This window comes from Salmo salar, chromosome 15, assembly GCF_965601325.2.
Source record: "Salmo salar chromosome 15, fSalSal1, whole genome shotgun sequence".
NCBI lineage: Eukaryota > Metazoa > Chordata > Actinopteri > Salmoniformes > Salmonidae > Salmo > Salmo salar.
Genome location: NC_138305.1, coordinates 29768109 through 29793329, shown reverse-complemented (window position 1 = coordinate 29793329; position 25221 = coordinate 29768109). Strand labels below are relative to the sequence as shown.

The 25221-nt window shown below is 44.9% G+C and overlaps 1 protein-coding gene across 11 annotated transcripts in view; it reads right to left on the bottom strand.

The window, feature by feature from the left end:
- Positions 1–376: 376 nt before the first annotated feature.
- Positions 377–25221, bottom strand: part of LOC106571124 (MAP/microtubule affinity-regulating kinase 3) — a 107472-nt gene continuing 82627 nt past the window's right edge. For 5 of the 11 annotated variants that reach the window (XM_082961647.1, XM_014143818.3, XM_014143819.3 and 2 more), the window contains 9 exons: positions 21972–22071; positions 20358–20470; positions 17756–17909; positions 16704–16924; positions 14817–14920; positions 8682–8954; positions 6802–6828; positions 3229–3273; positions 377–2182 (listed from right to left, as the gene is read on the bottom strand). In XM_082961647.1, coding sequence (XP_082817773.1) covers positions 1804–2182; positions 3229–3273; positions 6802–6828; positions 8682–8954; positions 14817–14920; positions 16704–16924; positions 17756–17909; positions 20358–20470; positions 21972–22071 — 1416 coding nt within the window. In that variant the 3' untranslated portion in view covers positions 377–1803. The remainder of the gene's footprint in view (positions 2183–3228; positions 3274–6801; positions 6829–8681; positions 8955–14816; positions 14921–16703; positions 16925–17755; positions 17910–20357; positions 20471–21971; positions 22072–25221) is intronic. The other 6 variants (XM_082961646.1, XM_014143821.3, XM_082961645.1 and 3 more) reach the window with 3 other exon arrangements.

Sequence of the window (25221 nt, the reverse complement as noted above, 5' to 3'; positions counted from 1 at the left end):
ACTGAGCTACAGGGAAGGCTAGAAGTATAGATCTACAGTACAGTAGATTGAGACATGATTATCCAGATCACTGAAAACAGTAGGCATTCTGTTTCGAGTCCCATGTAGCTTTAATGCCTTTTCCGTGTCAATGATGTCTAGTGAGTAATGTAACAATGAAGGTACTTTCTCCAATAGAGACAAATATGGATATACTGTATATATAAAAAGGTTAGTTTTATTGGCATAACATCTATTTTGCAAGAGAGAATACTTCAGAAGGTTATATTTAGAAAGTGACTTGTAAAGTCAACACGCATTCACGTTAGGTGTCTCACGCAAGAATAGAATCCACAACAGTTGAAGTTGAAAATAAACTCAGGCAGACAGAGGCTGGTCATTTTTAAGGTGTTTTAATGGAGACACTGGTTAACCTTACCCAGGGACGAATGAGTTAACGTTAATTCCACAGCTCCCGTCTCATAACCCAGACAAAAACATAACGGAAAAGGGGAAGTATATCATTATACAGCTGTTGCCAAACTGAGGTACATTATTTACATTTCAGAAAAAAATTTAAATAGTGCCAATGTTTATATGAGGATGGGAGTGAATACTGGAGGCCTGAAAACAGCCATGGTTGAACTTTGAACTTTTGTGTCCCAGGAATGGCCGACCGCATCTGACTCGGCCCGTGGGCCCGGGTGGGCGGGACCAGATAGCGGGGGGCATTTCAGTAACATCTGAGAAGAGAACCGTAAAAAATAAAAAAAAAATGGAACATCAAAGGAAAACCCCCTAAATATTCATATACGCCAGGAAGGAAAATCTTCCCTATTTCTCTGCGAATACTTTTTTTTGTAGCGAATGAATCAAAGTCTCATGATACTTGGCAACATTCCCCTGTTTTGAAGCAGGGGTCTGCCAAAGTGCGTTGTCGCGGCGCCGGCCTCCTCCAGACCCTGCTCTCTGGGGTGGGTGACCCCATACAGCAGGGGCTTGACCAGCTGAGTCCATACATTGCATTTATACTGTAACCACACAAATGAACACTGATGATCAACGGCTTCAAATCATAGAATGAAAGTCTGTGTGTAGAGGTTGGTTAAGTAAATGGGAGAGAGCGCAATTGACTGTCAAAATCAGTTTGACAGTGCTAACAATAATAGTCACTTGTGCAATTAGCTAGGCTATCCAACCAGTCATATCTGGCAGCCCTATTAGCAAGCCTATCTATTCCAACCAGTCATATCTGGCAGCCATATTATCAAGGCTATCCAACCAGTCATATCTGGCAGCCATATTCTCCTAGCAAGAGGAATTCTGGGTACTTGTAACAGCGGGAGGGGGTCAGTTTTTGTGTTCCTCCTCCACTTCTCTCCCTCGCTTGTATGAGTTTAAACTCCCATTTGAGAGGTATTTTCCAGAGCCACAAAGGAGACAATGCAACAGTGCATTCATCAATAAAACAAGACCCAAACAACATGTCAATGTCAGACCAACGTTCCCGACAGCTCAAGACCACCTGTTACATCATCAATAATAATAATATTAATAATAAGGATAATGCTCCAAAGACACAGGAAATTATTGCCTAAAGCTATACATCGTTTTCAATACATACTTTGTAAGTGTCTTGGAGGAAATCCGTAGATCTGCTACTTAAGTTTTTTTAATAACGACTGTACAGCTCGTTCAGATTCGACTTGACTCAAGTCCATTTCAAAATGCTTTCTTTCCCCACATTACGTTGCTTTAGTCAATTTTGAACTGCAATATTTTACCTGCGTGGTAAACACTTTTCCCCCCTCATATCTCTAGGACCTACAATTTGAGTTCGTTGGCAATTTTGGACGCTATGTTCTTGAAGGCGATGGACGTGCCCGAGATCCGCTTGAAGCGCACGCCGTTGAGCGAGAGGCGCGGTAGCTTGCACACCTCCATCTCCCACTGGACCAGGCTCTCAGCGTGGCCGTCTCCGTGCACGCACAGCAGCAGGAAACGCTCGCGCTGCTCGTAGTCGCAGTTGTTGGCATCCAGCACCTTGCGGATCTCGCGCATCATGTCGTGGGGCTCCATGGACGATGTAGTCTTCATGCTCCAGGTGAAGCGGAGGGAGCGCGGCTTGGTGTCCTTGGGGTGTTGGCCGTGAGGGGGCTGAGGATGCTGCTGGTCCTCCTTCTGATCACCTGACATGTTGCGACTGCCGGGGGGAAGAGGAGAGGAGAAGGGAAGAGGAGGAGATAGAGAGGAGAGGAGAGGAGGGGAGCACGGAGGACAGGGGAGAGGAGGAGAGAGGAGAGTTAGTTAGAGATGTGGTAATGGGAGATGGAGGGTGAGTGTGGGTGGGGGACGGAGGGTGAGTGTGGGTATGTGTAGTTAGAGGAGTGTGTCTCGGCAGAAGTGAGTTTTACATGAACGCATCACTGTGACTGAATATGTAACAAGATCAAATGTGTGTACTGGGTCACCCTGTTCAGACATGTCTGCCTGTGAAGATCTTACAGGGTACAACATCAGAGACAACAAGGAGTCAGTGCTGACAGATTCTCAAGTCATTTTAACATCATTCATGCATTTACACCCCACCTCCATGCAGGGGCGCTCTTGTGTTCTTTTAACAGGCAGTCATGCAGCAAGCACACAAAACAATATAATTTCACATTACATCTAGCAACAGGCACAAGACAATGCAGACTTCAGTTCTGCATGCAGGCAAGGCAGACGATATTTACATTCGCAACTACTCAAAACAATTACAACACATTGGGAAGAGCATTATCTTCAACCAGAACAGTTCAAAATGGACAAGGTAATGCCATGGACTAAAATTCTAATCTGTTGCCATTACCGCGAGTTTCATCACAAGATGTCAGCGAGAAAAAAAGGAGTGAAAAATGTAGGGAGAGTCAGAGTTGTCCTCTGCTGGACTCCTATCCACACTGCAGGTGAGAAAGTGTACTTTGAGTAATAAAGGTCCTATGGAAGCCTGTATGACTGTATGTCTACACAGATAAAAGTGTACACCTTCAGCACCGTGTGTAGCTGAAGAGATAAGAGTAATCTATCTGATCCAGATAGGCCCCAAATCCCTAGGCTCGCCTGGAGTGGAGACCCAGCATGTCTAAGCAGAGGGCTGGGTTGACTGTACAGATAAATAAAGGTTAAATAAAAACATTTTATAAAAAATACATGGGGTTGTGGGTGAGATGGAAGTAAACACAGAGGACTTTAGGTATCTCATCTCACCTTGAGCTCTCCAACCTCCCGTTTCTCTCAAACTCTGCCGGGCCTCTTGGATATGGGAGTGGGGGGGGGGGGGGGGCATGATAGAACAGATAGAAAGAGAGAAGGGAAAGGAAATCAGATCTTACATTCCAGTTAAAAAGGGAGCGGATCAAAAGTACTGATATAGCAGGTGAGGAAAAAAGGGAGCGGATCAAAAGTACTGATATAGCAGGTGGGGAAAAAAAGCTTTTTAATTTGAGATATTAAGAAAGGAGAGCGAGAGAGATGAAAACAGACCAGAAAATATTCTGTGTTGGCAGTGTTAACCTCTGTCTACACCAGGACCATTCCTATTGACAGGTCTGGTAGCCGGACATGTCACACCACCAGTAGAACTATAAGACTAACAGCAGAGAAGTTCTGTAAGGTGTGATGAAACAAAAACACCCCGTCAGATGCTGTGGGTCGGTGTTGAACTTCCTGTTGGCATGCAGCTCTATTACCATCTACATTCTCGGTCCTTTTATAGAGGAGTTTGGTCGAGGCTTGCAGGCAGCAGTGTGTGTATTCAGATGCAAAAGATGCAAGACATATTAAAGATACATAGAAACGACTTCAAGGAATATTCACACAATCAAGTGCAGATCGACGTAAACCCACACACACACCAAACCCTCGTACACAGACAGAGACACACACCAAACCCTTGTACACAGACAGAGACACACACACACTCTCGTACACAGGCAGAGACACACACGCACTCTCGTACAGACAGAGACACACACACACACACACACACCACACACCACACACACACACACACACACACACACACACACACACACACACACACCCCGAAGAAACAAACGTCTAAGAGGATTCAGTTGGAGTCATGCAGATGGAGTGCTGGACCTAGTTAGCTGTGTGAGAAAAGACAAGGAGAAAGAGAGAGTGAGGGAGAGAGGAGGGTTTGTTTGATGCTTAGACAGAAGGAGCTCTATCTCTGTGTAAAGATGACGTCACGCTGCTTGCTTAGTGAGTACCACTTCCTCACGATTTGGCCCAACGGCGCGAACTCGTGACCCCTGCCTTGCTAGCACACGTCACCACTCTCCTGAAGAGTCTTACCAGTCGGCGCCACGTGAAAAGCTAGCTATTTGCTCAGGTACGTGGGTACATTTCAGGCTGAGGACTACATTTCACACATCCCACATGTGCTCCATATGGGCTGGATGGACTGGAGTCCCCCTGAAGAGAGGCAGGACACTAGAACTGGTGGAGTCCCCCTGAAGAGAGGCAGGACACTAGAACTGGTGGAGACCCCCTGAAGAGAGGCAGGACACTAGAAATGGTTGTTAATAGATCTAGACTGCAGTGAACTGCAGAGCTTCAAAAGGCCCATTGGAACTGATTCTAAGAGTTACTACTCTGTGTGTCTGTCTGGAACTGACTATTTCCCTATAGCCCAGTATATCAGCATCTGTCCGTTCCATCTGTATCTGTGATTCAGTATAATATAAGAGTGAGTGGACAAATGCAAAGCAAGTCACACGTTCTATCATCTACCAGTTCTAGGATAGGGGCTGGGCTATCATCTACCAGTTCTAGGATAGGGGCTGGGCTATCATCTACCAGTTCTAGGATAGGGGCTGGGCTATCATCTACCAGTTCTAGGATAGGGGCTGGGCTATCATCTATCAGTTCTAGGATTGGGGCTGGGATATCATCTACCAGTTGTAGGATAGGGGCTGGGCTATCATCTACCAGTTCTAGGATAGGGGCTGGGCTATCATCTACCAGTTCTAGGATTGGGGCTGGGCTATCATCTACCAGTTCTAGGATAGGGGCTGGCCTATCATCTACCAGTTCTAGGATAGGGGCTGGGCTATCATCTACCAGTTCTAGGATAGGGGCTGGGCTATCATCTACCAGTTCTAGGATTGGGGCTGGGCTATCATCTACCAGTTCTAGGATTGGGGCTGGGCTATCATCTACCAGTTCTAGGATTGGGGCTGGCCTATCATCTACCAGTTCTAGGATAGGGGCTGGCCTATCATCTACCAGTTCTAGGATAGGGGCTGGCCTATCATCTACCAGTTCTAGGATAGGGGCTGGGCTATCATCTACCAGTTCTAGGATTGGGTTTGGGCTATCATCTACCAGTTCTAGGATTGGGTCTGGGCTATCATCTACCAGTTCTAGGATAGGGGCTGGCCTATCATCTACCAGTTCTAGGATAGGGGCTGGGCTATAATCTACCAGTTCTAGGATAGGGGCTGGGCTATCATCTACCAGTTCTAGGATAGGGGCTGGCCTATCATCTACCAGTTCTAGGATAGGGGCTGGGCTATAATCTACCAGTTCTAGGATAGGGGCTGGGCTATCATCTACCAGTTCTAGGATAGGGGCTGGGCTATCATCTACCAGTTCTAGGATTGGGTCTGGGCTATCATCTACCAGTTCTAGGATAGGGGCTGGGCTATCATCTATCAGTTCTAGGATTGGGGCTGGGCTAGGATAGGGGCTGGGCTATCATCTAGCAAGTCAAGGAGAAATTGATGGATAAGTTGCTTAGCCAGGTGGATAAGGGATGGGCCTCTAGCTAGCTAATCAAGGAAAAATTGAAGGACAAGTTCCATAACTTGGCAAGGATAGCTTTCAGGGACACCAATGCGAGAAGAGAGAGAGGACGATGGGGAGGAATTCTCTACAGTCTGGGGGATTTGGTACCTGAACTTCGTCCTGCAACGAAACATCTCTCAATCATCATCTCCAACGGCAGCCACATTTAGAGCCCAGTAGGGTACCCTAAATTACACAACCAAGAAGTTTGTTACCTTGTCCAATAACAAAAATGAAGAGCTTTCTGAAATAAAAAATACAGTGTGTCCCTTGCGTCCGAGATGAAAGGTAAAAAAGTACAGGCCAGCCCATAAAATGCTTCTACTAAAGAATGTTGTTTTCAGTAGGATTACAAATGTTAAAATACATTTTTTTTGTAAAAATGTATTTCCATAGGGCTTACAACTGACCCCTTGGGGTACCCCTAAACTAATTGATTCATAAAGTGTGGTAACATCTTCATAAAAATAATAAAAGCCTTGTCACCAAAAGTGAGGGTTCCTGCCTGAATACCATCATGCTAGCTGCTGCCAAATTAGAAAATGGCTACCACCAACTTGAATGCATTTGATGTACAGTCGTGAAGGCATTGTATGGTACAGTAGTTGCGCAGACATATGCACATGTAAAACCAACACAAGACTTACCTTCAACAATAAATAAACATTTGTCAAGCATTCCCATTAGTGATTGTGCACAGACCAGCTCAGTAGAGAGCCATGCATGGGTGATTAGTAGTCTGTAGACGAGTTAAACTCAAAAGACCGATAACAATACATAAAAGGTCTTAGACATACATGCTCAATTGTACTGTGATTAGGGCTCATGGAGCCAAGAGGTCAGTCAGTTTCAGGCATTTTAATAAAGCTGTTTGTCCACACAGGGTTAAAAAGTTCATTACACAGTTTACCAATTAGTTAAGTATTTCTGATTAATTGCACACCAAGCCAATTGGTGGGGTTGTCCTACCTTTTGGTAAACCTGAATGACTTGTTTCTATAAAAAAAAAATATATAGAAAGAAATGTACCAAGTCAAAAGTTGTACTAAGAATTCTTTATATTTTTAAAGAATCAAATTAGAAAATCGTTTGACATTTCAATTTTTTGGGGGGGGGAGCAGCATAATAAAGATCAGTTGCTGAGACATCTCTTGTCTGAGCTTGGCTGCTAGCATCTGTTACTGGCAGATTGCAGACAGCTTGTATAATGGGTAATAGCAGCTTCCCTAGAAAATAGTATTATTATAGAGCTAAGGTGGTCAAATCTGGTCCAAGAAAAACCTGAACAGCAGCTATGGAAAGGATAAAGTTGTGAGAAAAAAAAATAACATTAAAACGAATGCATTAAAGAATACTTGAATGTTAAATTACTTTTCAGATTAAACTTGAGGGTCTTTATCAGTCTAATGAATAAAAAGCCCCAAAAAGTAATGAAGCCATTTTGCATATGACAGAGCATTGTGACATAATCTAAATATAATTCTGGCTAAAATGTAGAACAACCAGGAGTTAATATTGATTCTGAGATAGAAGACTATTCTTACTTATCAAAAGAATTTCAATCTATGACTATATCTGACAGAATTATATCCCCGCCCCGCCCCAAAAAACAGATGCTGCCTTTATTAATTCTAATTCTGGTAGAAATTAAAAGCAGCATTGTTAGGTTTTGTCCAAGGAGGTGGGTGAAAATGTATAAACAAATGTGCAGGACTTCAAAGAGAAGTGAGAGATATCAAACATATTGACATTTAGAGTTAAAGCAGTGTCCAGTTAGTTCCACTGAATCCAAGGGTAGACCTTTGAGGGAATGGTGTGACTGCACTGAACTCAGACTGTACGGTAATGTAAAGGGGTTTCTGAGGTGAGAGAAATATACCTTTAAATTATGACTGGGCGATATAGACAATTTATCACATTTGATCATGTCTAATTATTACGATAATGATGTGAAGGAGGATATTATATCCACATAAATAGAGCTTGCGAGCTTGTAGTCTTAAAAAAGCTTAGGAGATCTTCTACATTTTGTTCTATGAGATAATATCAGTCAGTTAACATGACCTTTATGAATTAAGAAGACATTACGTGCATTTTATAGGGCTCCCGAGTGGCGCAGCAGTCTAAGGCACTGCATCTCAGTGCTAGAGGCTTCACTACAGACCCTGGTTCGATTTCTAGGCTGTACCACAACCGGCCGTGATTGAGAGTCCCATAGGGCGGCGCACAATTGGCCCAGTGTCGTCCGGGTTAGGCCGTCATTGTAAATAAGAATTTACACTTAACTGACTTGCCTAGTTGGGGCGGCAGGTAGCCTAGTGGTTAGAGCGTTGGACTAGTAACCGAAAGGTTGCAAGATCGAATCCCAGAGCTGACAAGGTAAAAATCGGTCGTTCTGCCCCTGAACAAGGCACTGTTACTAGGCCGTCATTGAAAATAAGAATTTGTTCTTAACTGACTTGCCTAGTTAAATAAAGGTAAAAAAATTAAATAAAGGTTAAAGAAAATAAATAAAAAAAATGACATAAATGCTTCAAAATTCACCAAAAATTACGTTAGCTGATGAAGATTATCTCATAGAACAAAACGTACAAGATCTCCTAAGCCTGTGTTTACCACAGACCAAATGTTCTGTGTATCCAAAAACCCTACAAAAAAAGCCTTTGATGAATGAAGCATGGCAGAGTTAACACCATTACTATTGTTCCTTATTAAAGAATGACGAGTGAAATAGGGGATGGATAAATTCATATTATACAGGCCAAACTACAGATCTCAATCCCCAGTGCTGAAAACTGCATACCGTGGTTCCGATTGTTTCGGGAATACCGTGTGCGGCTTTGGCTTACCTGCGCGTGAGCTTGGAGGTGAGCTTGGTGAAGAGGTTGGTGGTGCCTCGGCTGCGGGACTGCGAGAGGGGCGTGGCGTCATGCGACAGCGTGGGTGAGGCCGGCGGGCCGTTGTAGGTGGCCGTGCGACGCTCCCGCAGCTGGCCGCCGTGGAAGGTGCTGCGGCTGGCCGTGCCGCGGGGGAAACGCAGCCGGTCGGGGGGCGTGGCGCTGCTGCTGATGCTGTGGGTGGAGGAGCCACCGGGGTTCCGCTGGCCAGACGTCGTCGACGTACTGGGGAGGAAACGTGGGTGGAGGAAAGGGAAATTAAGAGTCAAGACCACACATTTTAGCCTGGGTCACAGCCTGTTTTCTGCACAAGCCAAAGAGTTGGCTAAAGCAGACAAGGTTCCAGGTTATTCACATTCAAGAGGGGACACCATCACCCTGTCCTGTGAACGAGTACTGAAACAATATCAATTCATATCTCTTACCTGAAAGAGCAGCGGATGTAAACTCGGATGGTTTTGGTTAGCTACGACTTTATCAACCACATCATGATGAAACACTTGTTTTGATTGTTTAGTTGACTAAAGAGTTAAAGGGAACCTAAACAGAGTTTTTAGGACATTCCAATTACCTTAATGCGGCTACTCATCTTTGCTACATTAGGGATTTTGTTTGTCAGGTGAGATTTGGCTAGCACTACTTTGGACCAAAGACACTGGGGTAAGTTAGTGGGAAGAGAGAGGACACAATCCTTCTCTGTGTTATTAAGACACAAACCTTTACCAGAGGTAACAGCCATTGGTGGAGATGCTTTGGGGGTGGAGCTAACGGAATGAGAAGAGGGCAGATACACGGGATGAGTGTTGGGGAAGGAAATGTTCCGATTGGTCAGAGGGCGTTAGAGAGAAAAAGTGGGGACAGAGACGGGGATGGAAAATCGAGGTTAGAGAGACGAGCAGACAGACACAACGTGGCCCCTGGGAAGAGGAGGCCCCCTGGTCGAACCCCTGGGAGGCAGGGTGGGAAGCCCCTTACTTAGGCCTGAAGAAGTCGCCATCGGTAGGTGGCAGCGTTTGGCGGCAGGTGTGGCCCGAAGCCGACAGGGACGCGGCCTTCTGGTGGCGCAGACGGACCGAGGCTGAGGAGACGGTGAGGGCCTTGGCGTAGGCAGAGGGGCTAGTGGCACAGGCCGCCAACATTTCACTCATGCTGCCCCCCGGAGGACAGGAGGTGAAGTGTGGCGAAAAAGGCCACAGGGCCAGAGCAAAAAAAGTGGGTTTTAATAAAGCATTGAGGGCATAAAAAGAGTCAAACGTTATAAGATAAAGAAAGAGGACAGAAGAGGAAGCAATGCTTTCTGTCCAGGCTCTCTTGAATGAATGTACTGTAGCAGCAGTGTGGTATAGATAGTTAGACAAGCAGAAGTTGAAGGGAACCTTCTTGGCAGTGGTGACTGTCTCTGTACTGGGTTGCACTGGATGGTCAAAGGGTGTGGATTGTGGACTGCATATGAGTGTCTATCAATCTGCTGTGTCCCCCCTCAGTCCTCGATACATATTGGTTTTATTTATAATTGAGGGGAACTGGATCAGTGTATCGCATGGTTGCATTGCACTAATTTCCTTTGTGAATGTCGTGAATGAATCATTCAAAAAGCAATCTTGGTGACAAATCTGAGCACTCAAATCGAATTGCCATAGTAACACAAGTCACCTTGTAAAACAAAATGAGCGCTTCTTAGTGTACAAGTGTAACTACCTCCCTGTTCAACTACATTTTCTTATGTTTGGTGCCTAATGAACAACTCCGAGGTCACAGAACGTTTTAAACCCTCTTGTAACCATGTGTATAAATTCAAACACATACTGAACACCAACATTCCAAGCACTTTTCGTCCTTAAGATTCTCTTGGCATAGTCTATTTTAATCTCAACAAATTTCTTAGATTTGTTATCAGAACACTTCAACAAGTAACCCGCCTCTACTCTCCGTTCTATTGGCAAACAATCACTGGAGAGTAAACTCGACAAGCTTCATTCGAGACTATCCTATCAACGTGATCTGAAGAACTGTAATATCCTATTTTTCTCAGAGTCGTGGCTGAATAAGGACATGGATAATATCAATCTAGCTGGGGGGGTTTTTATACATAGGCAGGACAGAACGGCAACGTCGGGTAAACTCAGAGGGAAAGTGGTGTGTGTCTCTTTGTTAACAACAGCTGATGTGCAATCTCTAATATAAAGGACTTTGAGGTTCTGCTAGCCGGAGTTTGAATACCTCATAATAAGCTGTAGACCATACTATACTGAACAAAAATATAAATGCAACATGTAAAAAGTGTTGGTTCCATGTTTCATGAGCTGAAATAAAATATCTCCAAAATGTTCCATACACAGAAAAAGCTAATTTCTCTCAAATTCTGTGAACAAATTTGTTTACATCCCTGTTTGTGAGCATTTCTCCTTTGTCATGATAATCCATCCACCTGACAGGTGTGGCATATCAATAAGCTGATTAAACAGCATGATGATTATTACACAGCTGCACCTTGTGCTGGTGACAAAAGGCCCCTAAAATGTTTTGTCACAACACAATGCCACAGTTTTGATGGAGCGTGCAATTGGCATGCTGAGTGCAGGAATGTACACCAGAGCTGTTGCCAGATAATTGAATGTTCATTTCTCTACCATAAGCCGCATCCAACATAATTTTTGAGAATTTGTCAGTACGTCCAACCAGCCTCACAACCACAGATCATGTGTATGGCGTTGTGTGGGCGAGCGGTTTGCTGATGTCAACGTTGTGAACAGAGTGCCCCATGGTGGCGGTGGGGTTATGGTATGGGCAGGCATAAACTATGGACAACGAACACAAATGCATTTTATTGATGGTAATTTCAATGCTCAGAGATACCATGACTAGATCCTAAGGCCCATTGTTGTGCCATTCATCCGCCTCCATCATCTCATGTTTCAGCATGCTAATGCACTGCCCCATGTTGCAAGGATCGGTACACAATTCCTGGAAGCTGAAATCCCAGTTCTTCCATGGCCTGCATACTCACCAGACATGTCACCCATTGAGCATGTTTGGGATGCTCAGGATCGACGTGTACAACAGCGTGTGCCAAATCTCGCCAATATCCAGCAACTTCGCACAGCCATTGAAGTGGAGTGGGACAACATTTCACAGCCCACAATCAACAGCCTGATGAAATATATGCGTAAGAGATGTGTCGCGCTGCATGAGGCAAATGGTGGTCACACCAGATAGGGGCGTGGATCAGAAACCAGTCAGTATCTTTTTTTTAAAGGTATCTGTGACCAACAGAGGCATATCTGTATTCCCAGCAATGTGAAATACATAGATAAGGGCCTAATGAATTTAATTCAATTGACTGATTTCCTGACATGAACTGTAACTCAGTAAAATCTTTAAAATTGTTGCATGTTGCGTTCAACTTTTTGTTCAAAATATTTACCAACAGAGTTTTCATCTATATTTTTCATAGCTGTCTACTTACCACCACAAACCGATGCTGGCACTAAGACCGCAATCAACGAGCTTTATAGGGCCATAAGCAAACAAGAAAATGCTCACCCAGAGGTGGCGCTCCTAGTGGCCAGTGATTTTAATGCAGGAAAACGTAAATTTGTTTGAACTAATTTCTACCACTATGTCACCTGTGCATCTAGAGGTCGAAAAAAACTCTAGATCACCTTTACTCCACACACAGAGACGCTTACAAATCTCTCCCTCGCCCTCCATTTGGAAAATTTGACCACAACTCTACCCTCCTGATTCCGGTCTATAAGCAAAAACTCAAACAGGAAGTACCAGTGATGCTCTCAATACAGAAGTGGTCCGATGAAGCGGATGCTAAGCTACAGGACTGTTTCGCTAGTACAGACTAGAATATGTTCCGGGATTCCTCTGATGGCATTGAGGAGTTTACCACATCAGTCACCGGCTTCATTAATAAGTGCATTGACAACGACGACATCCCCACAGTGACCGTACGTACATATCTCAACCAGAAGCCATGGATTACAGGCAACATCCGCACTGAGCTAAAGGCTAGAGCTGCCACTTTCAAGGAGCGGGACACTAATCCGGACGCTTATAAGAAATCAAACATGGAAAGCGTCAATACAGGACTAAGATCGAATCCTACTACATCTGCTCTGACGCTCGTCGGATGTGGCAGGGCTTGCAAACTATCACGGATTACAAAGGGAAAACCAGCCGCGAGCTTGCCAGCGACGCGAGCCTACCAGACGAGCTAAATGCCTTCAAATGCTCGCTTCGAGGCTAGCAACACCGAACCATGCTTGAGCGCACCTGCTTTTCTGGACGACTGTGTGACCAAGCTCTCCATAGCCGATGTGAGTAAGACCTTTAAACAGGTTAACATTCACAAGGCCGCAGGGCCAGATGGATTACCAGGATGCGTACTCAGCTGTAAAGTGTCTTCACTGCCATTTGTAACCTCTTTCTGACCCTGTAATACCTACATGTTTCAAGCAGACCATCAAGCTCAGCGTGCATCAATATAGTGCCCTCCAAGCTCATCACTAAGCTGAAACTGAACACCTCCCTCTGCTGAATCCTGGACTTTCTGACAGACCGCCCCCAGCTGGTGAGGGTAGGCAACAACGCATCCGCCACGCTGACCCTCAACACGGGGGCCCCTCAAGGGTGCGTGCTTAGTCCCCTCCTATATTCCCTGTTCACCCCCGACTACTTGGCCAAGCACGACTCCAACACCGTCATTAAGTTTGCAGACGACACAACGGTGCTAGGCCTGATCACTGACGACGATGAGACAGCCTATAGGGAGGAGGTCAGAGACCTGGCAGTGTAGTACCAGGACAACAACCTCTCCCTCAATGTCAGCAAGACAAGCAAGCTAATTATGGACTACAGGAAACGGGGGGGCAAAGCACGCCGCCATTCACATCAACGGGGCTGTAGTGGAGCAGGTCGAGAGCTTCAAGTTCCTCAGTGTGCACATCACTAAAAATTGACTCCAGAACAGTCATAGACTGTTCTCTCTGCTACTGCATGACAAGCGGTAAAGGAGCGCCAAGTCTGGAACCAAAAGGCTCCTGAACAGCTTCGACCCCCAAGCCATAAGACAGCTGAACAGTTAACCAAATGGCTACGCTGACTATTTGTACTGACTCTATGCACACTCACCCACATACTACACTGACACTGCAACACACACGCACTACATACTGTATGCTCACACACACACACACACACACACACACACACACACACTATTGACGCCACACACACACACTTTAACACTCTTCATATACCCTGCTGCTACTCTGTTTATTATCTACCCTGATTACCTAGTCACTTTTACACCTACCTACATGTACAAATATCAATTACCTCAACTGCCTTGAACCCCTGCACATTGACTCGGTACCGGTACCCCTTGTATTTAGCCTCGTTATTGTTATTTCATTGTGTTAGTATTTCCATTCAAATGTTTCAGCTAATTTGTCTTACTTTTGAACTCCACATTGTTGGGAAAGGGCTCGTAAGCATTTCACAGTAAAGTCTACACTTGTTGTATTCGGCGCATGTGATAATTACCATTTTATTTATACATTTTATCTCTTGTATTTTCGAACAGAGTTAGGTTGTGCCGTTCACATGTTTTTTTTTTTTTTTTTTTTTTTTTTAAATCTGACAACTACTCTGTTCCAATTATGATAGAGTCCTTTCAAATAGGCAAATGATTCAAGGTAAATATACAGTGTAGTTTCTATTGAGCTGGACATTAATAGGTCCCAATGTAGCATCTCTGTGATTCCAAACCAATGTTTTTTTTGACCATGGCTATTTCACAGAGAAAACACTGTGTGTATAATGATGATGAACGGGGCCTTCCTCTAGTAAAACAACAACCTTAACTAGAACATCATTTTCAAGGCCTGAATTTTGTACAGGGTGGTGTACGTAGCTGCTGCAGGCTACAGTGTTTCTGTGAAAGTGTGAAAAGATGGGGGGGGTGCATTTTTAAGAGAGAGTGTGTGTGTGTGTGTGTGTGTGTGTGTGTGTGTGTGTGTGTGTGTGTGTGTGTTTAGAAGACCAGGAGGGACAACGGGACAGACAGAGCCTCACCTGTTTTCTTTTCCGTTCTGGATGACAGAGTTGCGGTCCGAGGCGTTCCTCTCGCTACACACATACGTGTTCCTCCTTCTCATGCCCCCTGATGTGGAGTTAGTCTGGAGGGGGAGAGAGAGAGAGGGTGATGAAAGGAGGGAGAGAGGGTGATGAAAGGAGGGAGAGAGGGTGATGAAAGGAGGGAGAGAGGGTGATGAAAGGAGGGAGAGAGGGTGATGAAAGGAGGGAGAGAGGGTGATGAAAGGAGGGAGAGAGGGTGATGAAAGGAGGGAGAGAGGGTGATGAAAGGAGGGAGAGAGGGTGATGAAAGGAGGGAGAGAGGGTGATGAAAGGAGAGAGAGAGGGTGATGAAAGGAGGGAGAGAGGGTGATGAAAGGAGGGAGAGAGGGTGATGAAAGGGGGGAGAGAGGGTGATGAAAGGAGGGAGAGAGGGTGATGAAAGGGGGGAGAGAGGGTGATGAAAGGGGGGAGAGAGGGTGATGAAAGGGGGGAGAGGGTGATGAAAGGAGGGAGAGGGTGATGAAAGGAGGGAGAGAGGGTGATGAAAGGAGGGAGAGAGGGCGATGAAAGGAGGGAGAGAGGGTGATGAAAGGAGGGAGAGAGGGTGATGAAAGGTGGGAGAGGATGATGAAAGGACGGAGATGGTGATGAAAGGAGGGAGAGAGTAAGAGAGAGAGAGGATGATGAAAGGAGGGAGAGGATGATGAAAGGAGGGAGAGAGGGTGATGAAAGGAGGGAGAGGATGATGAAAGGAGGGAGAGGGTGATGAAAGGAGGGAGAGAGGGTGATGAAAGGAGGGAGAGAGGGTGATGAAAGGAGGGAGAGAGGGTGATGAAAGGAGAGAGTGATGAAAGGAGGGAGAGAGGATGATGAAAGGAGGGAGAGAGGATGATGAAAGGAGGGAGAGAGGATGATGAAAGGAGGGAGAGAGGATGATGAAAGGAGGGAGAGAGTGAAAGAGAGCGGGTGATGCAAGAGAGTAAAAGAGCGAGAGCGTGAAAGAGAGAGAGCGTGAAAGAGAGAGAGCGTGAAAGAGAGAGAGCGTGAAAGAGAGAGTGAAAGAGAGAGTGAAAGAGAGAGGGTGATGAAAGAGAGAGCGGGTGATGAAAAAGAGGGGAATTCATAACTGCAACCGTGTTGCTGTTTATTTTTTTACAACAAGCTCGTTGTCAACATTGTGCTTTGGCGTGTCAATAGTTTCTTCAATTTAATTGCGAGAGAGAGAGGGTGAGGACGGAAGGTGAGACGTATAGTGTCAGACAGAGACAGAAAGAAAAATAAATAAATAAACCGAAGAAAGAAATGCAAGAGAAGATACTGTGTTCTTGGGGACCTTTAATGCTGCAGACATTTTTTTGCACCCTTCCCCAGATCTGTGACTCGACACAATCCTGTCTCGGAGCTATACGGACAATTTCCTCGACCTCATGGCTAGATTATTGCTCTGACATGCACTGTCAACTCAATTTAATTGTAGCTCAATTTCGAGTCTCATAACAAAGGGTCTGAATACTTATGTAAATAGGGTATTTTTTTTATTTATTTTTTAATAAATTTGCAAAAATGTCTAAAAACCTGTTTTTGCTTTGTCATTATATGGTATTGTATGTAGATTGCATATTTTTTTATATTTATTTAATCCAATAAGGCTGTAACTTAGCAAAATGTGGAAACAGTCAAGGGGTCTGAATACTTTCCCAAGGCACTGTATTAGTATGATTAGTACACAGTGTATAGTTTTAGTAAGTAGAAGTCAAGACAGATTTTAGACACAGACATCAAGCCCAAAAAAACCCTGTGAGTGACTGAGTTTGTGTATGTGTGTGAGTGGTTGGTGTGCGTATGCGTGTGTATACATATTCTGTGTACTCTCAGTGTACTCACGCTGGGTGTGGTGGAGCCCTTCTTGTGGTCGGGGATGTCGGCCTTGTTGGGGTTGTTGGCGTTACCCAATAGGGGACTGGCAGGGGCACCGCTGCCACCACGTCCGCCTGATGAAACAGACTTCCGTGGCTGGGCACCCCCATCCTCTTTGTGGTCGCCGTTGTCATCCGAGGTGGTCTGGCTCCTCTTGGGGTAGCCCACCGAGGGGATGGACGGACCGGCTGGATGGAGGGAGGGAGAAACACACATGGATGAGTGTGGAGTTACAATGGGAACTGTGGTGCATTGGATGTTCACATCGCTCTTCCTATATTAACACTTATCCCCCTTTCCCTCCTTCATGACCCCCTTACTCCTCCTCCTCCTCCTCTCAATGTCTCCCCTCCTCCTCCTCCTCTCAATGCCTCCCCTCCTCCTCCTCCTCCTCTCAATGCCTCCCCTCCTCCTTCTCCTCTCAATGTCTCCCCTCCTCCTTCTCCTCTCAATGCCTCCCCTCCTCCTTCTCCTCTCAATGCCTCCCCTCCTCCTTCTCCTCTCAATGCCTCCCCTCCTCCTTCTCCTCTCAATGCCTCCCCTCCTCCTTCTCCTCTCAATGCCTCCCCTCCTCCTCCTCCTCTCAATGCCTCCCCTCCTCCTCTCAATGCCTCCCCTCCTCCTTCTCCTCTCAATGCCTCCCCTCCTCCTTCTCCTCTCAATGCCTCCCCTCCTCCTTCTACTCTCAATGCCTCCCCTCCTCCTTCTCCTCTCAATGCCTCCCCTCCTCCTTCTCCTCCTCCTCTCAATGTCTCCCCTCCTCCTTCTCCTCTCAATGTCTCCCCTCCTCCTTTCAATGCCTCCCCTCCTCCTTCTCCTCCTCCTCTCAATGCCTCCGCTCCTCCTTCTCCTCTCAATGTCTCCTCTCAATGTCTCCCCTCCTCCTTCTCCTCTCAGTGTCCTCCTCCTCCCCTCCTTCTCCTGTGTCTCTTATCTCCCCCTTTCATGCATTCTTCCTCGCTCTCCCTCCTTCATCCTGTCCCACTTACATCCCCCTATCCATCTCCTCCCCCCCTCACCCTGGTCGCTGTAGCGTCTCTGTTTCTGGGTGCCGGAGATGGACCGCTGGGCCTTGAGGTGGGCCGGAGACTGGCCATTGTTGTTGTGCTCGCTGGCGGGCCGCGCCTTGGCCAGAGACAGGTTACTGCTAGAGCTGGAGTCACTGGCCTCCAACTAGGAAAGAGAAGAAATGTTTACAATTAAATCACACTGCAGATTAGAATGAGTATTTTATGCACAGATCTGTGCCATTTTGTGACAAAAAGTCACTCAGTGTGTGTTTCTCAATATGCATACAACTGCGCATCAAACTCTCATGCGCCTTTATTCTCCGAGGACGTTCTTGTGTGGACGAGAGTGTGGAGAATGCATAAAAATGTACATATGAGAAGCAAGCTACTTTTACATGTACAAAACGACCTAAAACTAATGTTGTAATGCAATGTAGATAGGCCAAAGGTTAGCTACGAACTCTTTATGGCTAGCTAGCTAGCTACCAATTCTTTGTCAGTTAGCCTGCGCTCTACGCACACTACAGTGGGTATTATAGGCAGGTAGATATGCCAAAATTAACATAGTATGTATTTATTACTATATCAAGATGAAATATTCTAGTCAGGCAACATATGAGATGTGAATGGGCAACAGTTCATTCCGAAGTCAGAGTTTATTTCCTCTTGCTTCAGCACAAAAACCGTCCGCCATCGTTTAAGAGATTTTTCATCATGTTTTACATGGTTGTGTCATATTACATCAACAATCCTGGGAATTTAGTTGAAGCTTGCATTGATGCATGCTTCGAAATGTGTACAGAGTACGTGTTCCATACTCCGACCATTGTGTGCTCCAGTTTGCGTGCTCAAAATGCGGTAGTATGCATATTGAGAAACACCCATTTTGTGTTGGATGGAGAATGTTGAAAAATGCACTACATTTTTCTTGAATCTTCAACATAGGAATGCTACCAAATATAATTTACAGAAACTAGTTACAAATGGATTCATCCATCATTCACTAAATTATATTTTAAGCATATGTTTTATTTTCAGTCTCCATCTCCACTGAATGAGGTTAACTGTACGGATTTCTTCCCTAATAATAATAATAATAATAATAATAATAATAATGTAAAATTAACAAATGTACTGAAAGACCTGTGTGAAGGCCAACTTACATAGGAGGAACTTCGAGAAAATTAAATCCTTTCAGTGTGTAAAAACACCAGGACTTGATGATATACCAGTAGAGGTATATCAGACCTTTTGTACTCAAAGATAACATTTTAGCATGTTTAAACTACTCCTATAAAAATGGTAGACTTTCAGGTACTCAAGAGGGTCTGATTTCATTACTACTGAAACAGGACCCAGGTGGTAAATATAATGATCCAGTCCGTTTAAAAAACTGTAGGCCTCTTACACATTTCACCAAGTGTAAGAGGCCTCCAGAAGATCCTGGTGAAATGTGTAAGAGGCCTTCAGAAAATCCTGGTGAAATGAATAAAAATAATAAAATAAAAAATAGAATAAAAAGGTTTTACCAGATATTGTTAATCCTGATCAGACAGACTTTTTACATGGATGATATGGACGATATAATGAAACATAAGATACCTTGTCTTCATAGCAGATTTTGAAAAGATGTTTGATATTTACCTTTATTTAACTAGGCAAGTCAGTTAAGAACAAGTTCTTATTTTCAATGAAGGCCTAGGAACAGTGGGTTAACTGCCTTGAACGACAGATTTGTACCTTGTCAGCTTGGGGATTTGATCTTGCAACCTTTCGGTTACTAGTCCAACGCTCTAACCACTAGGCTACGCTGCTGCCCCAAATAAATAATAAAGTATGACTAGAATTTATACATAAATGCCTGGACTACTTTAATTTTGGTGAATCTCTTATACAATGGGTTAAAGTTATGTACAGCAATCCCAGGTGTAAAATAGTAAATAATGGTTACTACTCAAAAAGTATTGAGCTGTTAAGAGGAGAAAAACAAGGATGTCTCCTCACAAATAGCAGTGTTTGGCGATTTGGAAAGCCATAGTCAATCAATCTATAATGTAATAATACTCGTAGGAAAGGTTTATCATCTTTAGCTCACAATCTGTGGATAATATACGATTAGAAAGGTTCAAAATTAAAGTAAAACATCACAGCACAATAAAAAAAATATACTGCACATGGAAACCAAAGGAGGGTGGTAGGAATAGGAAGGATGGGCTGAGGGTGGTTGAGGGGTGGGATTAAGAGCTCATGTTCGGTAATGTATTATTGTTATGTGATGTAAAGTGTGATGTGTAAAATGTATGTATATGCAGAAAAAAATCTGTAAAAACAGATACATATATTTGTGTCCTCAGAAGAGGATGGGTTAATAACATATATATATTTATTTTATTTTAAAAAAAGTAGACCTTAAAAGAAAAAGACACATTTTGAAAGTGCAAAAAAAGTGACGGCATCACCCAAACAGGCAATCACTTCAGGTACAGTATTTTGCATTTAATTGCACTTGCCAGACAGAAACCAATGTCAGACAGAAACCAAGAACAAGAACTAATACATGCTAGAGCCAGCACTTTCGAACATGGTAATCTATGGCCAGGTCTGTCCTTACCTCTGTGGACTTCCTGCCCAGTAGCAGGTAGGTGGCGGTGATCTCATCGTACTTCATCCTAGTTAGAGACTCAGTCACCTCCTCCCGAGTGTAGCCCATCCCCACCATGATGTCTGCAGGAGAACAGGAGTGGGATAGGACAGCTGTTAGCATTAGACACCCAATAGGCTGCAGCCTGGGGTGGTCTAGCGGTTAGGGATGCTGCCTTCGAATCCAGCCAATACCCTTTTGACACAAACCCTCTTTCAACTTTCCTGTCTCTCCCTTGTGGTTTATAACCAATAATTTAAAAGAAAAACATGCAAGAAAAAAACAACCACCATTGGCTGGGACTGTGTGAACATATATCCCCATTTCCTATTTGGAACCAAAATACTAGGCCGTGAGGGCAATGTGTTTGAATTGAATTTAATGAACTTAATTAATCCCACACGGGGAAATTGGATGTACAGCAACAACATACTCCTGCATACATCAGAGACACACACAGAGAGAGAGCACTGATGGCTGGTGAAACAACAACTCATTCTCTCTATCATCAGTGCTGAGTGAGGGCATGGTAGTTGCAGATCAATGCTGGCATCAACAGGTATGGGGTGAGGGGGAGCGGGGTGCGAGTGGAAACAACAAGGCCTGCCAGACTGTATCGACTCCTGGATCTGTGAGTGTGTGTGTGTGTGTGTGCATGCACACGTACATTTTAATGACTGTGTGTTACGGAGTGTGCTTGTGTCAATGCGTGGTCAAGTGTGCTTTTTAATGACTGTGTTCGTGTCTGAGTGTAGACACCCTAGGCCGTGGGTGTCTGAAAACAACCCAGCTCTGCCACAGCATGCCAGGCTAGCCCGCAACACAGGGGGGCTCCCCCTAATACATGTGCCAACCTATCTACTTCCTCCTGCAACCAACCAACAAATAAGAGTTCCTAGAAACTGATGATACAGCTGCAGTAGGCAGTTCGTCATCTGATAGTTACGCATTGAGAATACTACCTATGGAACCACATCTGTTCTAAGTGAAGTATATCTTCATTTACAAGAATTTCGCTACACTCGTAATAACATCCGCTAACTATGTGTACGTGACCAATAACATTTGATTTGCTTTGATTCATGTACCTTCTGGGTCAAAGTGTAACTATTCCATCTAGTATGTCTCAGTTCTGATTTTCAGTTTTTTTTTAATTATTTTAGCATTAATCAACCTTCCTCCTGAAGAGCTAGTGGACGTGCAGGCTTTTGCTCCAGCCCACCTTTAATACACCACATTCTACTAATCAGCGTCTCCTCAGGACCTTGACTAGTAGAATCAGTTGTGTTAGAGCAGGGCTGGGACAAAAGCCTGTATATTCAGCAACTCTCCATGAGGAGGCTGCCCATTCCTGATTTAAATAAAGTCATTATCTATATTCATAAGTATGGATACACTGTACATATGTAAAGATGGTCCCTGATTCGCTCCTTAACTCTTCCTGTTGATGTTTGCAAACCAATAAGGTGGAAGCTCCACCACTACACTGTTTATTTACACCTATCCAAACCGTTCAGATCATTGAAGGGTTAGGGAGAGAAATAGGAGTGGCTGGTACACAGAGGAGTGCTTGAGTCAGTGTACCTATTCTCTTCTGGTCCGTGATGTCCGTTTCTGGTTCCACGAAGGGCTTCATCTCATCCTCCTCACAGCCCGCATTTATCCACCGGTCCTTCATGATTTGCTAGGAGGGAGAAGGACAAACACACGTTATAATTTCCACTCTACAGGCCCAATTTGATAACAGAGATGCAAAAATGACAAATTAACCCAATGCCCCAGCGCCTATGAAGTTCGAATCTGTATAGGATTAAAGGATTGGATAGGAACCATATAAGCAATATGTCAACGAAGGCTACATATTTATATAATATATGTCAATCTAGGCTACATATTTATATAATATATGTCAATCTAGGCTATATATTCATATAATATATGTCAACGAAGGCTATAGATTTATATAATATATGTCAACCTAGGCTATACAGTATTAAGACCCCTTGACTTTTTCCACATTTTGTTACGTTAATGGATTCAATCTTTTTTTTCCTCATCAATCTACACACAATACCCCATAATGACGAGGCAACAACAGGTTTTTAGAACATTTTGCAAATGTATAAAAAAACTAAACAGAAATATCACATTTAGACACTTTACTCAGGACTTTGTTGAAGCACCTTTGGCAGCGACTACAGCCCAGAGTCTTCTTGGGTATGATGCTACAAGCTTGGCACATCTGTATTTGTGGAGTTTCTCCCATTCCTCTCTGCAGTTCCTCTCAAGCTCTGTCGGGTTGGATCGGGAGCATCGCTGCACAGCTATTTTCAGGTCTCTCCAGAGATCTTCGATCGGGTTCAAGTCCGGGCTCTGGCTAGGCCACTCAAGGACATTCAGAGACTTGCCCCAAAGCCATTCCTGCATTGTCTTGGCTGTGTGCTTAGGGTCTTTGTCCCATTGGAAGGTGAACCTTCACCCCAGTCTGAGGTCCTGAGCGCTGTGGAGCAGGTTTTCATCAAGGGTCTCTCTGTACTTTGCTCCGTCCATCTTTCCCTCGATCCTTACTAGTCTCCCAGTCCCTGCCAATGAAAAAGATCCCCACAGCATGATGCTGCCACCACCATGCTTCACCGTAGGGATGGTGCCAGGTTTCTTCCAGAGGTGATGCTTGGCATTCAGGCCAAAGAGTTCAATCTTGGTTTCATCAGACCAGAGAATCTTGCGGTGCCTTTCGGCAAACTCCAAGCGGGCTGTCATGTGCCTTTTACTGAGGAGTGGCTTCCGTCAGGCCATTCTACCATAAAGGCTGATTGGTGGAGTGCTGCAGATATGGTTGTTCTTCTTAAAGGTTCTCCCATCTCCACAGAGGAACTCTGGAGCTCTGTCAGAGTGACCATCGGGTTCTTGGTCACCTCCCTGAACAGGCCCTCCCCTGATTGCTCAGTTTGGCCAGGCAGCCAGCTCTAGGAAGAGTCTTGGTGGTTCCAAACTTCTTCCACTTAAGAATGATGGAGGCCACTGTGTTCTTGGGGACCTTCAATGCTGCAGAATTATTTTTGGTACCCTTCCCCAGGTCTGTGCCCAATCCTGTCTATGAGCTCTACGGACAATTCCTTCGACCTCATGGATTGTTTTTTTCTCTGACATGCACTGTCAACTGTGGGACCTTACATAGACAGGTGTGTGCCTTTCCAAATCATGTCCAATCAATTGAATTTACCACAGGTGGACTCCAATCAAGTTGTAGAAACATCTCAAGGATGATCAATGTTAACAGGATACACCTGACCTCAATTTCAAGTCTCATAGCAAAGAGTCTGAATTGTTATGTAAATAAGTTCCGTTTTTTATTTTTAATACATCTGCAAGAATTTCTAAAAACCTGTTTTATTCGCTTTGTCATTAAGGGGTATAGTGTGTAGATTGATGAGGGAAATCCATTTTAAGGCTGTAGTAACGAAATGTAAGGGATCTGAATACTTTTTGAAGGCACTGTAAGTCGACTGACTTGAAATGGCATTGAGCCCAAACCTGGAGGGCAGTGACGGTGCAGAGATGGACTGGAAAGGGTACGAGGTGGTTGGATAAGTGGAGGGTACGATGTGGTGGGATAAGTGGAGGGTACGAGGTGGTTGGATAAGTGGAGGGTACGATGTGGTTGGATAAGTGGAGGGTACGAGGTGGTTGGATAAGTGGAGGGTACGAGGTGGTTGGATAAGTGGAGGGTACGAGGTGGTTGGATAAGTGGAGGGTACGAGGTGGTTGGATAAGTGGAGGGTACGAGGTGGTTGGATAAGTGGAGGGTACGAGGTGGTTGGATAAGTGGAGGGTACGAGGTGGTTGGATAAGTGGAGGGTACGAGGTGGTTGGATAAGTGGAGGGTACGAGGTGGTTGGATAAGTGTAGGAGCATGTGTGTTCGTGTTCCCATGATGCTTAGCCACTGTAGCCCTTGGTATCCAAACACCTTGCCAGTTGGGTGAAGTGCTTAGGGGAGAAAGACACACACTGGCTTTAGCTGTGCTTAGCCGTGGTGTTTCTCATTAGTCTTTGTGTACCACAGATACTAGAAAAGGAACAGGGCGCCATTTGGGACACAAACACTTCTCTTTTTCTCTCTGTTTTGGGTGATGTGGTGCTAAATGGACTAGTCACTGATCTCCCTCAACATGAGCAACACAAAGGAGCTGATGGTGGACTACAGGAAACTGAGGGCAGAGCACTCCCCCATCCGCAGGGCTGGGGTGGAGTGGGTCGAGAGCTTCAAGTTCCTCGGTGTCCACATCACTAAGGAATTAACATGGTCTACACACCACACACCAAAACAGATGTAAAGAAGGCACGACTACGTCTCTTCCCCCTCAGGAGGCTGAATAGATTTGGCATGGGCCCTCAGATATTCAAAACCTTCTACAGCTGCACCATTGGGAGCATCTTCACTGACTGCATCAACGCTTGGTATGGCAACTGCTCGGCATCCAACCACAAGGCGCTACAGAGGATAGTGTGTACGGCCCAGTACATCACTGGGGCCGAGCTCCCTGCCTTCCTGGACCTCTATACCAGGTGGTGTCAGAGGAAGGCCCTAAAAATGGTCAAATACTCCAGCCACTCCAGTCAACTCATAGACTACTCTCTCTGCTACAGCACAGCAAGCAGTGTGCTGTTCCTGATAGAACCAACAGGAACCTGAACAGCTTCTACCAAGCCATAAGACTGATAAATATTTAGTCCAGGTAGCTATTGGTTAACTATTTAACTATCTGCATTGACCCCTTTTTGCACCAACTCTTTTGACTCACCACATACAGTACGCTGCTGCTACTGTTTAT